The sequence below is a fragment of the Balaenoptera physalus genome (genome assembly GCF_965194825.1).
Source record: "Balaenoptera physalus genome assembly, chromosome: 9".
NCBI lineage: Eukaryota > Metazoa > Chordata > Mammalia > Artiodactyla > Balaenopteridae > Balaenoptera > Balaenoptera physalus.
Window position 1 is genome coordinate 21,862,475 of NC_138888.1, and position 19,216 is coordinate 21,881,690.

Genomic DNA, 19,216 nt, shown 5'->3' on the forward strand with positions numbered 1-19,216 from the left:
GTAACTAGACCTGAGGTGCCATGTTAATCATTCTACAGTGTGGCTCTAATTGGACTCAAGGAAAATTCCAGTTCTCTGAGATGTGCTACCTTTGAGGGGTTGGCTTACAAAAGGTTTGGTCAATGCCCCTCAGTACAATAATGTTTGTTTGTTACTACACAGCATTTTCTTAAAATATACCAAAATTGGGGGCAGAAGGGAAACACTTTGGACCTCAGATGAGTGATTTCCAGTTCTCCATTCCCCTATAATTTCTGTCATGGATTGCCCTTTTCACTAGGAGCACCCAGGGACACATTCTAAAAATTGCTGTAACCAAAAAATGCAGGCTTCTTAGTTAATAACAAAACAGTGCTCAATCCCAGAGATGGAAAGGGAAGACGACACAAAATTTCTCTGCAGAAAATATACCCTCAAATCTTGTCAAGCAATGTGCAAACCAGCCAAAGTATTTGATTTGAAACTTGTGAAGGTAACATCATTGCTAAAGCATCTGAAAGAATTAGACTGAGAAGAAGGAAAAGACCTCGCAGCTGCAGGCAAATACCCTGGGATGGGCAGACCCTGACAAGGTGGACAACCACCGCTGAGGACTCCTCCAGAGTCTGTAGCAACTCTCCCACGGAAAGTAACAGCCCTGCCTCCCCTCCAGGGGAAATTCTCCAAGTACACTGGTTACTTCCAACACAATCTCATTGATGTGAAATGGAGGAGGCATGGGGTGTCCATAGTGGTGCAGGTGGGAATCAATCCTTAGTCTCCAACAGGGGACAAACCTTTGAATGGCACAGAAATTAAATCGATCCTGGAGTGAGCCAATTGCATTATACCCAACACCACTGACACCTCTTATAAACTATGGATTCATCTACTACGTAGTTTTAATAGTGACTCAATTTCATGAGAAGACCTTTTTTATTTACGTTCAGTTTTCTTCTCTAACTGTACTCTCTCATTATAATTTTCAATTCACAGCTATTTAGGTAGATTCTGTGGACAGCCTAAATTAGAAAACAGCTCTTTAGTAGATTTTTTTTAAAATAAAAGGAAATCATTTGTTTTAGTCCACTTACCATTCCATGATTCAGCCACCCTGGGATAAAATTATCAAGCAACTTCGGGTAAATCATCTCTCTGTCATAGGCATAAATGATCCAGAACACCGCTACAACGAACTGGAAGGGAAAAAGAGATCCTTTATTTCAAAGGCACCAACTGTCCACAGCATACAATTTGTTGGTTATCTATTGTTCAAAGAACCCAACAAAACTATAATTTATAATGAAAGACAAATCAGTAAGCCAGCTAATAACTGCAAAGATTGTTCTAACTTCAACCCATTAGTGGTAACTGTTGGGGTCCTTCCTCTTTCCTTGATCTCCCAACTGTGTTCTCTCAGGCGAAGGGTTCTGTTTGTGAGGGAGAGAGAGATGGTCTCTCTGTCATCTGGAACAGCTCCCTTCCAGGGCTAAGTGTGTTGGTTTGATTCCTCTCAAGAGGGTTTAAAAGTTCATTGGTGGTTTTTTGGATCCCATTCCCCACTGTACAGCATTAGAACACATTCAAGAAGCTGTAGTGTATTTTCCTTGAACCCATCATGTGGTTTAAATTAATCTTCACATTCTCAAGTTTCTATTTCACCACTCACAGCATTGAAATCACTGCTATAAAATGTCCCAAAGTCACAATTCCAGCAAATGTATTAATTTATATAGCCTAAGCGGGGGCTTTAGCGACACTGAGAAGCAGAGTGTACGAAGAGTTAAGGAAGATTCCTAATTTATGAATAACTCATAAATTCATCTGGATTCCAGAGGTTTATTTTGACCCATCAGCAACATCAACAAAAGCAAGGAAAGTACTCAATTTATTATCTTATCTTTCCTCAAACTAATGGCGAGAGAAGAAGCTCAGATAAAATAAAGAAATGAATGGCCCAAGGCCTTAACCTTCACCATAGAATTTTTTTTTTTAAAAATGAATGCTTTTGTAAATAGTCTATAAATGTAGCATAGAAAAGGGAATGAACCATCCCAGAGGGAGGTCTCATAGTCTCTTCAGAGTTATGTGTCAAAATAATAAATACTACGGAATGATAAAATGTGGCATGAATGTTAAACAGAAACAATTTTATCTCATTTCTTGTAAGTCATCCATGCCCTGTCATTTTATTAATAATATATATTTTATTGCCACTTTTTATAAAACTCCTGGTGTCTATAGCTCAAGGCTAGTAATCAGAAGGATTCCAAAGTTCTTTTAGAAGCACGTCAGTTATCACACGGATAGTCTTAGCCCCCCAAAAAAATTCACCCTTAAAACACAGGATGTTATGAACATTCACTGATTCATAAAACACATTGAATGATAATTACAATAGGCAACTGTAGATAACACACGTAGTTTTAATACCAGATTAGGGTCCCCACTTATTTATCCTGCTTTTGGGGCAACTATTTTCACTCAGTGGATAAATGCACAAGAGGAAAAAAGAAAAAAACATCTATTATTAGCTTAAGGTTAACTATCATCAGGATCTTTCCAAGTACAACAAATAATTTTTGAATTATCCACAATTTGGGTTTGTTCATTACACTACTAACTTCATGTGTATTGAATATCAGTGTTCCCTGCCCTCAGACCTGGGTGGGCTCCATGCTTTACAGTCTTGTTACGCAAAGTGTGGTCCCATGAATCAGCAGCACCCACGCCACCTGAGAGCTTGTTAGATGTGCAGAATGCAGGTCCCAGCCTGATATGTTCTGATCCTGTATTTTAATAAGATCCTGAGGTCATTCCTATGCACGTAAACGTTTGAGATGTCCTGCTTTGGAAGGCTCTGCTCCAGCCACCTGGAGCCTCCTCCCTCGCCATGGAATGAGGCAATCCCAGGTCCAAGTGGCTGGTCTACCCAGAGCCTGCACCCCCTCCCCTTCTAAACCACATCCTGGGAAACCATGACCCTGGAATTTCCTGCCTAAGTAGACACAAGTATGCCTCAGGGCCTGTGTGGGTCTCCTTCTCGGGTCTGACCCTGGAAGACTGACTGTGCAATAATTGTTTGTATCCCTTGACCAGAGAGATGGTTAAGGGGTATTTACTCCTGTAGGATGAGAACCAAAGTTTTACATGTGGCCTGGGTGTCCATACACAGGCATGAAACCATTTCAATCCTGGATGGAGCCATCAGTAGAATCCCTTTACCTTTGCCACATAATGTAATTTAATCATGACAGCGACATCCCATCACAGTCACAAGTCCCCTCCCATACTCAAGGGGAGGGGATTATACAGGCCCGTGTAGCAGGGGGCAGAATCTTTGGGCCATCTTAGATTCCTGCTTACCATATGCTTCTACTCTTCTTTTCCAATATTGTTTTGGCCATTTTAAGTCCTTGGCATTTTCATTTAAATTTTAGAATCTCAGCTTGTGAATTTCTACAAAGACATCCCCCTAGAATTCTGATTATGACTGTACTGAATCAATATATTCAATATGAGGAGAAAAGATATCTTAACAATAATGAGTCTTCTAACCTATGAACATAATTTATGTCTCCATTTATTAAGATCTTTAATTTCTCAATGTTCGTAGTCTTCAGTGACAGCTCTTACACATATTTTAAGTCTACCACTAAGCATTTTATGTTTTTTCTGCTATTGTAGATAGCATTAAATTTTTTTTTTACATTCCTTGTTTGCTAGCCTATAAAAACACAAATGATTTTTTGTATATTGACATGGTATCCTGTATCTTTGCTAAATTCACTTAGTCATTTGAGTGGTTATGTTATAAATTATTTTGGTTTTTATATGTACACGATCTACAAATGAAGACAGTTTTTCTTCTTTCTTTACAATTTGTATGTCTTTTAGTTCTTTTTCTTTTCTTATTGAACAATGTTGACCAGAAGTGATGAAGAGTGAGCATCTTTGTCTTCTTCCCTACTTAGGGAAAGTGTTCAGTTTCTCAACATTTCAGTTTAATATTAATTGCAGGTTTTTCTTAGGTGTCTTTTATCAAGTTGAGGAAAATCTCTCCTATTCTTAATTTATGTATGTAATGAATGAGTGCTGAATTTTTTCAGATAGCTTTGCTGCATATCTTCAGGTGACCACATATTTTTTTCTCCTTTATTCTGTTAATATGATGAATGATAGCAATTGATTTTTAATGTTAAACCAGCCTTTAATTCCTGGTCATTATGATGATCTTTTTAAAATTTAATTATTTTATTTTATTTTTTATTTTATAATATTTTATATATTATTGGATTCGACTTGCTGATATTTTAAGGAATTTTTTCCATCTTTATTCATAAAGTATATCAACGTCTAGCTAGTTTTTTTTTCCCCATAACATCATTTTCTAATATTGGTTACAGGATAATGCTGGCCTCAAAAAATAAAGTGGGAAGTATTCCCTCCTCTATTTTGTGAAGGACTTTGTGCAAAGTTGGTATTATTTCTTCCTTACCTATTTGATATACTTCTCCAGTGGCATCATCTGGACTTATAAGTTTTCTTGTGAGAAGATTTAATTGTGAATTCAATTTCTTTAATAGATATAGAGGTTTCAGGTTTTCTACTTTTTCTTGAGTTAGTTTTAGTCATTTTTGCCTTTTATAGATTTTCTCCATTTCATCTAAATTTTTGAATTTATAAAGTTGTTCTTAATATTCTGCTATGGAAGTCAGCAAATGCTACAAATCAGGTAGTTTATCCTTAGAGAGCTGGTTGTTAAAGTTTGCCAGCACATCACTCTGGAGAGCAACTTTCTGTTCACCAGGAATGATCATTCATGGTGTCCCTACCACATATAAAGCATTGTGGGGTCGATACTTAATAGTGCAATTTGGCCAATCCTTTGACCCCTACCATAGATTGACGGAATTATATGGGTTATTAAAAGCAAAGTGACTTTCAAGAAAGTGTTAGTCACCTTTCTCAGTGTAACACTAGAAGATCAAGAGGTACAGCTAACTGAGTAATCAGCCTTCTAAACAATTCTTGAGATAAAAACGCTGCACAGATGGTAGCTTCTTGGCTTCCTGCACTGACATCCTCTTGATGGTATGGTCATCAGCAAACCCAAAATAAGTTTGAACTCTACTACCAGGGCATGGATATGAACAAAAATAGGTTCTCCTGGACAGGCTAAGTGATATTGAAACGTCCTACTGTTGTGAAGAAGCTTCTTCTCTGTCCAGGACTGGTAGCCAGCTGTTCCCCAGCACACACCTGCTGCTTCTGTGCTGCCAGGACCAGAATACTGTACTTGAACTGAGAGTGGGAGAAGCACGGTCACTTCCGAGTTCTTCAAGCTTCCCAGACAAAACACCTGTGTTACAGTGGTTATTGAGGCCTCATTTGAACCCCCCGGAAGGATTAGAAATAAACACAAAAGAAAACTGGATTCATACTTTGTCCTCTTTTTGTAAGGAGTCTCTCATATGGAGTCCAGTAGAAGCTGAAGCTAATCAGCTTTAGTTTACTTCTAAGAAAAAGCTTTAGTGATCAGTGGGAAATTCCTTGGAGTTGAGTAACACCAATTAGAATGCAAAGGATGTCACAGAGACATTTACCCTGAAGGAGGCTAAAAAGTCACTTATCTGTAGATTGGTCTGTGAAGGCCATTTAGCGTGATCTCAAACATCCACTGTTGAAGGAGGGAAGGAGGAACTAAATGAATGCATCTTTAAGTTTTCAGCTTCAACATGACATGAGTTTATGGAATTGCTTTCCCTTTTAAAACAAATCTATTAGTACTCAGACTTTACCAATTACTGATTGGAAAACATTTAAATTCTCTTTTGGGCTCTACTCCTTTGCTTCTAGATTTCCTTTTCATGATTTGCTTTCCCATCGATTCTTTCCAAGGTCATACTGTTGCTGAGAAGTAACATTTAGACATGTTTCCAGCTGTGATTTCTCTTTCCAAAGGCACAAAGCATGAGAGTAAGTTGTGTGCTCTGGATGCTAGCTGGCTTTGTCTCTGATGGCCTCCATGCAGACAGTGAATGCCTCATTTTGACATGGCCCTTGTCTTCCCACTTGGCACATCTAGAAGATCCTGAGTCCGCAGGTGCTCTCCTTCTGGCTGACTTCCCTCAGCCATACTGTTAACTTCAGAAATGCACAGGGAAGCATAGGGCACTCTGAAATGTTATAGTATCTTTTGTTCCAGAGTACAATTTTTTTCTAGTACTCATTCCTAGAAGTGTGACAAAGAATTCCTCTACTGTAATGATGAGGTTGTGAGTTACATTATATTTTTTTTATGCTGTACATTCTGCTCAAATTACTTTAAAACCAGAATCTCCATTTAGAGAGTTTCTAAAGCACATGTTGATGTTATACCTTTCTCATGGCTTTCATCTTTTTGGTAGAATTTATAATTTCTCCATATTTATCCACACTTAGGTCCTTAATTATCTTTTCTGACTGAGTAATTATGTGAGAATAAAAGCCCAGCTCCTACAGGAGCCCACATGATTTGATGCCTGCCTATATTTCCAACCTTCACTTGTACCGTATTCTTTCTTGCTCCCTAAGCTAAAATTGGCAATTTGATTGTTCCTAAAACTCATCATGTGCTTTCCTGCCTCAGAACCACAGCATTTTCCACTCTATGCCAGGAATGTCCTTCCCTCATTTTCATATGGCTGGATTCTCTGTTCCTTCAGGTCTACTTTAGACAGCATGGAAGCCTCACCACTGTTCCATTATTTTCTATCAGAAACCCTGATAGAAAATAGGCTTTTTGTTGTTGTTCAGTTGTTCACTGTCTGGCTCTTTTATGAGAAAGTGAAGTCTCAGGAAGTAGGGACTTCTCTGTCTTGTTTACTGCTGTTTCCCCACTAACTGGCATATAACATGTTTATGGTAAAAATTTGCTGAATAAATGAATAAAGGTGCATTGCTGTTCCTTATATGTGTCAGACCCCACACCTCCCAGAGAAGCAAGTACCTTTTTACTTCTTCAATTTTCTTCCCATTGACCTAAGATTTCTCTTTTATGTTGTCCACATTTTGTGTCCTCCTGTCTGTGAGGAGAGAAGCCTTTCTTTCCAAGATTTTTCTTTTAGCTCATCCCTTCTCAGATCTTTTATCCGTTAGCTCTTCTTTTACCTGTTTATGTCTTCTATCATCTTAAAATAATCCTTCCCTGAATTTCTAGATCAAGATGGAAGACTAAAGGCTCTCTTTCTTGAAATCAACCAAGAATAAGGGGAATAAGAAATAGAAAGAAACCAATGGAAGCAGGGAACATCCTTAATCCAATAATCACTCTTCTCAACTGGCTGCCAGGTGTTAGGGAAATTGAACACGGCCAGGGGGAGACACTGATGTAAGAAACAAGATCCGAGGGCTCTCTGGTCTGGCGAGCAGAACAAAGAGATCGCTACAGGTGAACACTCTAAGGGACACTCTGTGACCCTTGCTGGGAACCAGAGCTCTGAGATGTATGGGAGCCCTGGGGAAACGTTCAGGGGTCAGAGGTGATGATGTTCAGTGAGGCAGTGGGCAAGCATGGCATCTCTGCAAGAAGCAGGATGTGGGCATGTGAGGTAAACAAGACAGGATCTGTGGTAACCAGCCCGAATGGACCTCTCCTGCTCACCTGATGAAGACCAAGCTTTCTGTCACCATACGACAGGGCTGTGATCAATATGAGTCAAAGAGAGAGAAATGAGTCAGACCCAGAAAGAAACCATTCTCCAGGGGAGGGCGGTGGTGGGAAACAGACAGAAATTCAAGCTGCCCTCACTCAGTTCCTTAGCCTGTCTCTAGTTCTAGCCTTTCACAAATAGCTGGCTCAGAAAGAACAAACTGATTTAAGGATGAGTAATCATTAAAAAAGAAATAGCATGGAATGTATTCATTACATTACCACAAAAAAAGAGATACCACAAAAAAGAGAGCGAGATAAAGCTGAATATGACCAAAAGAGTGGGGGGTAACTGAACAATACAAACCAGAAAATGTATTAATTAACTTATGATCAAATAATTCTCCATTAAAGAAAAGCAGTCAGAGATGAAAAATTGAGACTTAAAGAAGAGAAGATAGAGCGAGAGAAGAGGATAAAAGTGAATGGGTAGAATTTTGGCAAGAAATAAAGTATAAAAAATAAAACCACATAAAACTGAAAGTCACATTATAAGCAGTGAAAGGAAAAACTGCCTTTGGTATAGACAATGGGGGTTTAGCTCTCCTCAGTCCTGTGGACTAGGTACACTGAGAAACCTTCCTGCTGTGAAACACTAGGTGCTAAATAAATTACGACAAATATACTTTCAAATGTGTTGCTGAGCGGACAAGAAAGGAAGGGAAATCACTAGGAGCCAAAAAAACCATACAGACAAAAAAGAACAAGGAAAAAAACCAGAACAGTAGCAAACACAGAAACTGGGACTGACCTGGAGGCAAATGCTAACACCAGAATCTGAGTGTTCTGTGAACTGTGGCCACTGAGATGGATGACAATGGCCTTGGGCCCATGCAAATCTATGGACTGGGTCCTGAACCTGAGGGGCCTGGCCCACCTTCAAAGAAAGGGTAGGCTAGAGGAAGCACCCTTCATCTGGTTAAATCAATTGCTTTCTATTCCTAACTGCTAAGATTGTTTTAATCAAAAAGGTTTCATTTCATTGAATTTTGTTCTGCACTGAGATCATCCTTTTTCCTCCTTTATCTTTGTATTCATGAAAGCTACATGTGGTAATTAGGCAAGTTTTGCAAAGTCAGAAAATAAATTTTATACTTATATCAATTAACTGTAGTGGATATTGTAGTACTTACCCCAGATTCCCTCTTCAGGGTCCATGCATCCATCCTGCAGATGTTGGGAATATCAGTTGCTGGCCACTGTCAGCTGCATCCCTCATTAGAATTGCCCTCAGCTGCAAGGAACTGCTTTGCTCAAGGCCATGCCCCTACCCCAGGGACAGTCTAAATCCAATGACTTACGGATGCAAGGATACAAAGACCCAGCGCCTTTGCCTCAATTTAAGGCAACGCTGAAGGGTCATCCCTGCTCTAAGAGCTCCCAGGATGCCCGTTACAGCTGCAGGGTGGGTCATCTTCTCCCTCTACCCAATGCTGTCTTCCTCACTTCCTAACAGGTATATCTCCCAAGAGCCCCCTCCTGCACGCACTCTCCATCTCAGAGCTGTTCACAGGGACCCCAGTCCAAGACCATGCCATTCATGTAAAAGTGCAAGAGACAGATATTTTAAAATATGAAAACATTTGTTGTAAATCAATCACCATAAAGAATTGTACAAAAATTAGTTGCAATCTCACCCTGCAGTAGTGAGTCATTGCCAAAAAAGACAGGTATATCCTTCAAGATTTTTTTCCACGCAGTTAAAATGCATTCCATACAGTATTTTACAAAATTAGGTCATACTATACCTAGTCTTCTGCAATTTTTTAATTTAAAAATATTTTTAAAAGATACCCCATTTTTCTGAAGCACTTCATAGTACCCCACTGTATGCTACACACCATCATTTACTTAAGCACTCACTAATGAATACGTACGTTCGTTCCAATTATTACAATTTCCAATAACGTTGCAATGGACATGTTATGTTAATGGTTTTTGCACCTATATGAGAACCTCAGGGGAATAAATGACTAGACGTGAAGCTCTCGGATCCGAGATCACTGCCTGTTGAGTTGACTTTCACAAAGGCTCCTCTGTCATTCCCCGCTCCCAGCGCCAGCTGCCTTTACCCCAGCTGCAGGCCACCGTGTCCCTGTCCCTGTCCTGGACTCTTGTGGTCGCTTCTTGTTTAGACCCACTGGCTTCAGTGTCCTCTTAACTCTATTTCTACTTTATCTTGGCCACAGAGTTATAAAATGTTTGTTATAACAACATTCAAGAACTTCCCAGTTTAAAGCTTCCAATGGCTCTCCCTTGCTTGCAGAATAAAATCCAAACTCCCTTTGTGATATGGCCCCAAATTCTCTTTGCAGTCCCTTGCCAGCTCCTTTCAGGAACCCAATCATCACACTATGTGTCGTTTTCCAAACTCACCACACATCTCCAAGTACCCATTCCTTTGTGCTTTTTATAACCATAGCTTAAAACTCATTACAATTTTTTTTTTCAAAATCCAAGCTCAATCAGTGTTACTCTCATTGTGCAGTTGTTTCCTCCCCTCCCCCACCCCAGTCTCTTATCCGGAGTAATTATTTCCTTCCCTGACCCATCACAGGTTTCTGCTTGTAACAGTAGCCCATTTAGCTGTGACTCTTACAAGCCTTCTAACCTGCTGGCCCCTCTAAGCTGCTGGAGGGCTCCTTCCACCCCAAGTCCCCCTCATGTGCTGCTCTCTTTGCCTGGAATGCCTTCTACCAGCCCTCCCAGCTCATCCTTACCATAGAGATGGTTCAGAAATGTCATAACCTCCAAGAAGCCTCCCCTGAGTTGCCCCAGACTCAGGCCCCCTTTCCCTGCATGTGCTCTCAAAGCATATTATGCTTTTCCTTTCTAACACTGAGTGTAATTAGGATTAGATAATTGATGGTGTAATTAATAGTTTCTCTTTCCAGTCGAATGGAAGGTCCATGAAGGCAAGGATCCGACTGTTCCCTCTCTGTTGTGTCATCACATCTCTCTTGGTGCTTCATAATTTTCTTAACTCTTCATTTTGAAATAATCTAAGACTTACAAGAAGTTGAAAAATAATACAGAGAGTTCCTGTGTACCCTTCACCCAGCTCTCCCCGATGATAACATCTCACATAACTGGCATTGGTATAATACTATTAACTAAATTACAGATCTTCTTCCAGTTTTTACATGCATTCTTTTTTAGAGGGTGTTATTGCACTATAAAAATTTACCATGTGTATACATTTATGCAACCTCTACCACAATCAGGATTCAGAAGAGTCCCATCCCCATAAAGACACTCCCCAATGTTATTCCTTTAGAATCACACCCTCCGCCCAATCTTAACCCCTGGCAATCATGGATCTGTTCTCCATCACTACATTTCGTCATTTCTAGAATATTATATGAATGTAATCTTTCCTAGTACTTTATGAAGGATGGTTTACATCTATTTAGTTTCAACTATATATGGGCCAGAGGCTTCATGAGTAAGATCTTATTTAAGAATCACAACTACCTTGAGATAGCTACTATTATTTTTCTACTTTTATAGATGAAGAAACTTAGCTTTAGGAAACTTAACTTTCCCAGAGTCAAAAAGTTAATAAGCTGGCCAGAATGTGAGGCCAGTGGGAACCCAGAGCCATTGCTATTAACCTCCTTAAACACTTTTTGCACATAGTTCATACTTTTGAAGGAATTATAATTGAATGAATGAATAATTCAGTGCTATAAAGGAAAAACTCAGGTTTTTCCTTCCTGAGTAGGAGAAAAATCCAGTTCTCCCCTACTATGTCTTTCTTTCCTGTGTGTCTCTTTACCTTCACCAAGAACACTCCATTTCTGACACGTCTGGTCACCAACTGTGTGGAGGCTATTTTCCCCCCCAACCAATTCTCTGACACCAGCTGGGTGTCCTACAGTTTAACTCAGTTCATATACTACTGTCTGGAGATAGCAGCAGATCCCACAGGTTATGGGCTCAGTCCCATGAGCCTGGGCCCCTCCACCCTTCAAAGGCCAGCCACAGGCCCGGGTTGTCACCTGTGCTTCTGGCTTGACTGGCCGTAGATCGAGGGTCCAACAATCCTCATCTTGGGTTCGATTAACTTGCTAGAGCGGCTCACACAACTCAGGGAAACACTTACTTACATTTACTGCTGTACTATAAAGGATATGGTAAAGGATACATATAAACATCCAGATGGAAGAGATGCACAGGGCAGGTATGTGGGAAGCGGTGTGGAGCTTCAGTGCCCTGTCTGGGTTCACCACTCTCCCTCCACGTCTTCACCAACCCAGAAGCCCCCGACCGCCATATTATTGGCAGTTTTGGAAGCTTCATCATGAACACATAATTGATCATTTACTCCATTTTCAGCCTTTCTTCCTGCTCAAGAGAATAGAGGGTGGGACTGAAAATTCCAAGCTTCTATCATGCCTTGGTCTTTCTGGTGACCAGCCCCTATCCAGGAGCACACCCAGAGTCACCTCATTAGAACAAAAGACATTCCTGGTGCTCTTTTGACTTAGGAATTTACAAAGGTTTCAGGAGCCCTGTGTCAGTTACGGGGTCAACGACTAAATATTAGAACAAGAGATGCTAGTAGTGTTCTTATCACTTAGGAAACTGCAAGGGTTTTAGGAGCTCTGTGCCAGGAACTGTGGGCAGAGACCCACATATATATTTCTATTATCTCACAGATGCCAAAGACTATTTCATTTCTCAGTTCTCTAGGAAGGCCTGCATAGAGCAGGAACTCAATGAATGTTTGGTGAGTAAATACTTTTGATTAATCATTCTAGAAAAAGGAAAAGGAACATGGTCCTTTTGAGAGATGGAGAAAAATCACCAAAAATCATGGATCTAACATGACATACATGTAAAACCACAGGACAGCAGCATGAAACATAGAACAAGGTGGAAGCATCATTCTTGCCTTCATTAGTAAAAAGTGTATTCATAGAATCGCAAGCGCCTCAGCAAGGATGATTTGACCAGGTACATCTTCCCTCTGGCAGATTCGCGTCCACAGGACAGAGACGCAGTGCCGATGTAGAAAATGTGCTGGTCCTAACTGACACTAGGGCTTGTGCCGCTCCGCGGAGCCGAGCCCCCTTCCTTACTCTAAGTTCAGTTAGCGGGACCCTCTCTTATTTTCATGTCATCTCTGAGATGCAAGCCTTCCCCACAACACCAGCTTGTGGGGCTGGAGCCCTACGACCTGGAGTCTCCAGACTATTTGCCCAGGGTCATGCCCTGGGTCATTCCTGTGCCTACAGGCTGAAACCGCACCAATCACGTGGTTCCCCCGATTCTGGCTCTTTCCAGCGTTTCATGGCACCTCCGCCTGGCCTGTTTCACCACTGACTGAAACATGAAACTAATGGCCTTTATTAAAGATTGCTTTTCTTTCCCACCAACAGAACCCAAATTGCCTGGGGTTGGCCTCTAATGGTGGCAGTCTTCTTTTGTGAAGAGTGATGTTTGAAGGCTTATTACACTGTGCTGAGAGCGTCCCACAGGCGGTGGACCTGGTTAGGAAAGTGGTGTGCATTGTGAGAGGGTAGCGCGTGGAAAAGAGGGGGCCCTGAGGGCGGAAACTCTGTTTATTCCGCTTTTTGGTCATCCGCCAAACTACAGAAACAGGGACAAAACACAAATGGCCTTATAATTGTGAAATCAAATCAGAAGTTAAAAATCTTCCCATAAAGAGTGCGAGACAGACACAGATTGATCACTACCGGTGTGTCTCCAGGCTCATGCTCTTTTGACAATATCTGGTTACCTTACGCCTCACACCGGTGAGATGACCCCATAAGGTGTGTCATTTTAGCATTCTAATAACTGACTCTCCTTTATGGGTTCAAAGTTTTAAATTGACCCATCTTATTTATTTATTTATTTTATTGAGGTATAGTTGTTTTACAATGTTGTGTCAGTTTCTACTGTACAGCAAAGTGAATCAGCCATATGTATACACATATCCCCTCTTTTTTGGATTTCCTTCCCATTTAGGTCACCACAGAGCATTGAGTAGAGTTCCCTGAACTATACAGTAGGTTCTCCTTAGTTATTTATTGTATACATATTAGTGTATAAATGGATCCATTTTAAACTGAATTCCGCACCCAAATAAATTGATCAAGGCTTCTCTCACTCTCTGTCAAGTGACATAAATAGAATAATTAAACACATCCAGAAACCTCACACAAGACTATCTTATTATGTTAGAAAACCACCGCCAGTCAATTAGCATTGATAGAAGTTTCTTTTTCGAAAAACGATTTGGATGTTTTGTCATCATAAAATCACTGAGTAGTCCAACTCTTGCTGTCTCTTTCCCTCTCTTTTTAATAAAAGGGGACTATAGTTATTTAATATGATTACATTAAAATGAATATTCACAGGGTAGCTATAAGTACATAAGAGAGACATCCAGCTAACCACAACTTGAATTTAAAGTTCCACCAGAGAATAAAGAAAAATCTAATGTAATCTAATCTAATAAAAAGTTAATTAAGTAAGTAATTAGATCATCCTTTCGTAGAAGCATCCTATGTTAGGTGGCTATGTGTCAATGATTGCCTATATTCAGTGTCTTGGGTGTAGTATCAGAATGGCTTGACAGGAATACTATGGTAACAGTGGAAGACGAAGCCTGAACAAATGGATTAGAGCCACCCAAGAAGGATATGTTAACAGGAGAAAACTGGTCATCACAGTGGTTAGGCTTATTGGTATTAAAGAACACGAACGTGTCTCCAGTTTTGTATAGAGCAGGGGGTCCCCTGGCCACCCAAGGTAGCATTATAGTCTACCTACCAAGTCAATCCTTAGGATGCAAAAGAATGGATCAGACCATAGTAATCTGACTACCTGCCACTATTATCATCCAGTTACCACCCCCCAACCCCGTGCCTTGCTTTTGAGTTCCCCCAGGATTCTTCTGGCTATCCTTTGTCTTCTTCAAAGTTGTTCTGCCTCTAGGAAGAGCTTACAGGGACTCCAGTTGCCCTGACCATTTTTTTGTAATTATAAATTAATTATCTTTCTGAGCTATCCTTCAGTCTATAATCACTTAGCATGAGTTCATTTACTGAGAGAAGAATTCCTGTAAAAAAGACTCACAGAACTGAGTGTCTGGGTCTTTGGTCCCAGGCTTTAATGGCATTTGAGTACTGTCCCAGCTGGGACACCCACAAATGGGCACCTCACTGCCTTTGAGTTGCTATGGAGATAAGAGAGGAAGGAGGTTAAGGTTTTCTGTGTTTTGTTAATTTTTAGATTATGTGCATAAACAAACTAGGAAAACGTGTAGCCAGTTCTAGCCATAGTTTGCAATGGGAAAAGACCTTTTGGAGAGGTTGGTGTGTTTGTTTTTTAGTATCATATCAACAACACACCAGTGTTCCTTCTTTTTCCCTCTATGAACAATTTACCCTTTAAATTTAGACCATCTCTAAATAAGACATTTGCAAATGAGAACACATGTGCGGTTTTCCTATTACAAAAGTAACAAACGTTTATTGTAGAAATTTGTGTGGATTTTTGTTTTTGCCTTATTATCATTCTATGATGATCTATGCTGTATAAATACAGTGGAAGGAGTCAAAAAGCAAATCGTCATCTTTGGAACCAAAATGGCTCAAAGATGCACGCGTGCAGCCTGAGTGTCAGCAATCGGTCTGCCTGACAGCACTTCAGGAGTTTTTTTCCTTGGCATTTGGTCTACCTGAACTCTCTGTCATCTGTTTAGGCCCCCTCTAGAACTGCTGACCAATTACAGATTTTTTTTTTTTTTTTGGTTCAAGAACCCTTCTCGTCAATTAAGAGCCAGGAGGTTACGCTAAACTAATTACTTTGAGGATCAGCATCTCAGGAAGGTGCCAAGATTGGGAAGAAACATCTGTTTTTAAGCTGCGCTAACAGAGCAAGGAGACCCAGAGAAAATCTACTTTGTGTGGATGATCCCCACCACCCCCAGAGCTTGCTTGCTTTCTCCTCCCTTACTCCATTTTTGCTTGAGACTCTTCAAGCACAGAGCAACAGATATTTCTGACTGGGTCCGATACGACAGGCATTACTCTCTAGATAGGACTGAGCAAAGCAAGAAGCGGCTCTGATGGCCAGCATGGCAGCAGCTTCCCCTCCTCGGTGCCCCAGTCCTCTATGTTGGCATCACAGTCTGTAGGGATGACTGAGCTTCCTATTGCCTACTGCCTCTTGTTTTTATAAGATCCCCTAATAGAGTGAGTGAAACCGTGTGAGAGCATTTCACACAGTACCTGGTGTATAGCACTCAATAAATGTTAACTGAATTTGCCAGAAGGTCTATCGAAGGTTTCTCCCCGTTTTCCTGGCTTGCCTCATTTTTCAAGATAAAGTACATAAGCAAGTTCCTCTGTGTATCCCGCAGTGTAATATAGAAGACACATCAAATAGGCAAGATTATTTACAGGCGGCATTTGCTGAACGATGCTGAGGCCCAGGAGGCTGGGCCACTTTGATTAACTGATGTACCTCAGACCGCCTCAAATCCTTGTCGAAAATAGGAGGCGGGGGGGGGGGATAAATTATACATTTTAAAAGAAAAGCGAATTTGACAGAAAACTCTCTCTTGATAAAGCAGAACAAAATGGCTCTTAAGAATTCTTAGTAAGGTATTTCACTGGGTAGGCACAGCTGATTTGTTAGGATACCCATGCAGAATGTACTGGATCATCTCTTACCAAAAATATTCTTTTGCAACTGTGTAGCTCTGAACTATGCCTTCTTAGAAACCCAGAGATGATTTACAGATGATACTAGATACATTCAGTATCCATTTTTAAAAAACGTAGCTAATTCTACTGATAATACCTTATTTTCACATATTAAAAACCAGTATATTGGGTAAAATCCGTGGTGGCTTAAATCTGTATCCAATTGTTGAAACAAGAAGACAAGGCAGGAAGATGTTCTCTCCTTGCCAAAATTCGTACTTTGTAAACTGGCCTGTAAAACCGTATGAAACCACTGGCTCTATGGTGCCAATGAAATAATGTATCACAGAGAAACAATAATAAGCACAAATGAACAGGCTTTGGTTAAACAGCCTCAAGGAAAAAGATAAACAGTGACTTTTGAGCCAGATTCTGCATAAGCCCCTTTCTCATTTTTGATGCATTGTCCTAAATGAGAAATTGTGGTCAGCTTGGAGTTCACGTACATAGCTGGAAGTGTCTATCAGCTGAATGATGAAAAGCAAAGCTGGGTTTGGTTTGTCAAAAAGTTTAGAGTACTTGCAAAGAGCAAGCACTCCATTATCAGAATGATTGGGTTCAAGTCCAGGTTGCACCGTTTCCTAGCTGTGGACCTCAGGCAAGGGACCTGTAAAATGGGAGCCCTGTCTGTCTAGCTGTACAACAGAAGCATCTTCTGTGAAGTGGGAATGATGGACATTCCTACCTTTGGGGGCTCTGAGGATTAAATAAACAATCAGAGTACAGCCCTTGGTGCGGTGTCTGACCCCCAGCAGCATGTAGTAGGAGCGAGCTCTCATTCATAGACTTTTCAGGCTCTTGAGTTGCTGGTGGGTTTTGCCACTATGGGAAGGGAGACGGCAAGAAGTTTCAGAAGGTGACAGCAAATGCCTCTGCGTATGTAGTATCTTCTTTAGGACTCTAAAGTAATTTGGGAGGGAAGGGGGTATCGGTAGAATTTCTGAGTAGTCAGACAATAATGTTACCATATCAGTGAATGTAGGGGCTGTTTTCCCTTGTTGACTCTGCTAATTTTGACAGCAAACCCCTGGGCTCCTATGTATTATTTTCTAGGCATGGGGGCGCTGAGGCTCTTTCTGTTTTGTTATTTGTGTTTGTATGAAGGCAGCCATTCTAATTTTGTAGTTGATTGTTAAGGCAAAGAAAGGGGAGGGGCCCTCCTTAGGATTAAGCGGGGTGAGGTGATAAAAATGGGCAGAGAAAACTCCTCTCCATTCATGCCTTCCAACCTTGGCACACCACTAATTTATGCTTAGGATTCTTTCCTACTTCACATCCCTCCCCAGTTTCCCCTTGGTGAATAATAAACAAAGTGGTAGGGAACTCAGAGAAGCATAGAAGCAGATTGGGACAGAAGGGCTCCTCTGGTTCCCTCCGAGACACAGCTCCCTTCATTTTCCTTATGTTGCACCAAACTTTGGCCACCACTGCCCAAACTGCTGGCATATGTTTGTTCCCTTGTGTAAATGAAGCACAGACCTAACCTACAGGCTAAAGGGATGTTCTGAAGAGGGAAACTTCTTGGAAAAGTTTCTTCACAGGCACTTAGGAGACAGTGGGCAGGGCAACAGGGCCACCTGTGAACTGTGGCTGCACACGTTCTCTCCCCTCACCATCTCTCATCTTCCCGTCTTCTCTCCTTCCCGCCTTCCTGCCTGTGCCTCTGGGAAAACGTCCCCCAAAGCCAGAATCATGCCTCAACTTCTGTTCCTAGGAGAGTTACAAAAAGGCATGATGAATGAAAGTCCTATCCAAGACTGGCTCTTTGTGGTAAAATAAGCAAATCATTAGCATGGTAATTGCACAACAAAAAGTTAATACATTCTGTGTAGGTGGAAATTCCACTAGCTCCTTCCTTGGGGGGAAATATTCCTTTTGATATCGGCTGCTTTAACACAGCACATTTTGATCCAGCTAAAACAGGTAAGAGTTACCTCAAAATGCTCACAGGGGCTGTAGTAATTTCAGGAACACCCATACAGCAAATTGTTATTTATTTTTCTATGAAGAAGGAAACGCTTGTGGTAGAAGGATGGGGTGGGGCAAAGGTAAGAGAGAAAGAGAGACAGAAACAGAAGTAGAGAGATAGGGAGGGAAGGAAACATGCAGAGAAGGAAGACGAAAAATGAAAGTGTTCCTCTTTTCTTTCCTTTTCTTTTTCTTTTTTTTTAAATCAACAACTAATACTGCATCTTGTTCTTGGTCCCCCAAACAAGGGCATACAAAAGGTCCTGGTTTCTGGGGGGGGGGGGTCACTTTTTTTTTTTTAATAAATTTATTTATTTATGGCTGTGTTGGGTCTTCGTTGCTGCGTGTGGGCTTTCTCTAGTTGCGGCAAGCGGGGGCTACTCTTCATTATGGTGTGTGAGCTTCTCACCATGGTGGCTTCTCTTGTTGCGGAGCACAGGCTCTAGGCACGTGGGCTTCAGTAGTTGTGGCTCGTGGGCTCAGTAGTTGTGGCTCGTGGGCTCAGTAGTTGTGGCTCATGGGCTTAGTTCTCTGTGGCATGTGGGATCTTCCCGGACCAGGGCTCAAACCCGTGTCCCCTGCATTGGCAGTGGATTCTACTACTGCGCCACCAGAGAAGTCTCGGGGGTTCATATTTTTGAGAACAAGAATCATATACATTATTAATGTTATTGAATTAACATTAATTATGTTAATTGTTAATAGACTTAATTAACAAGTCTACTTTTTTCTCCATTACATATTTCAAATACGTATCTTACTTATGGATATAAATATGGGAAGAAGATATCTTCATTTTCTGAATATATTTGTGGCCTTTTTGCCTAGAGAGAGTGGGAACTCTGTGAGATGG

At 40.9% G+C, this 19,216-nt stretch overlaps 1 protein-coding gene and 1 long non-coding RNA gene across 8 annotated transcripts in view; both read right to left on the reverse strand.

Annotated features, from left to right (window-relative positions):
- LOC309667029 overlaps nucleotides 1-19,216 on the reverse strand; it is a 416,481-nt gene that overhangs the window by 298,470 nt on the left and 98,795 nt on the right. The window lies entirely within an intron of this gene.
- The window catches only part of AIG1 (androgen induced 1), a 230,541-nt gene that overhangs the window by 141,247 nt on the left and 70,078 nt on the right, over nucleotides 1-19,216 (reverse strand). For all 7 annotated transcript variants that reach the window (XR_014267306.1, XM_082474922.1, XM_082474923.1 and 4 more), the window contains exon 3: nucleotides 1,074-1,175. Coding sequence is in view for 6 of the 7 variants with exons in the window: in XM_082474922.1 (XP_082331048.1) it covers nucleotides 1,074-1,175 (102 nt within the window). In the remaining variant the exon portion in view is untranslated. The remainder of the gene's footprint in view (nucleotides 1-1,073; nucleotides 1,176-19,216) is intronic.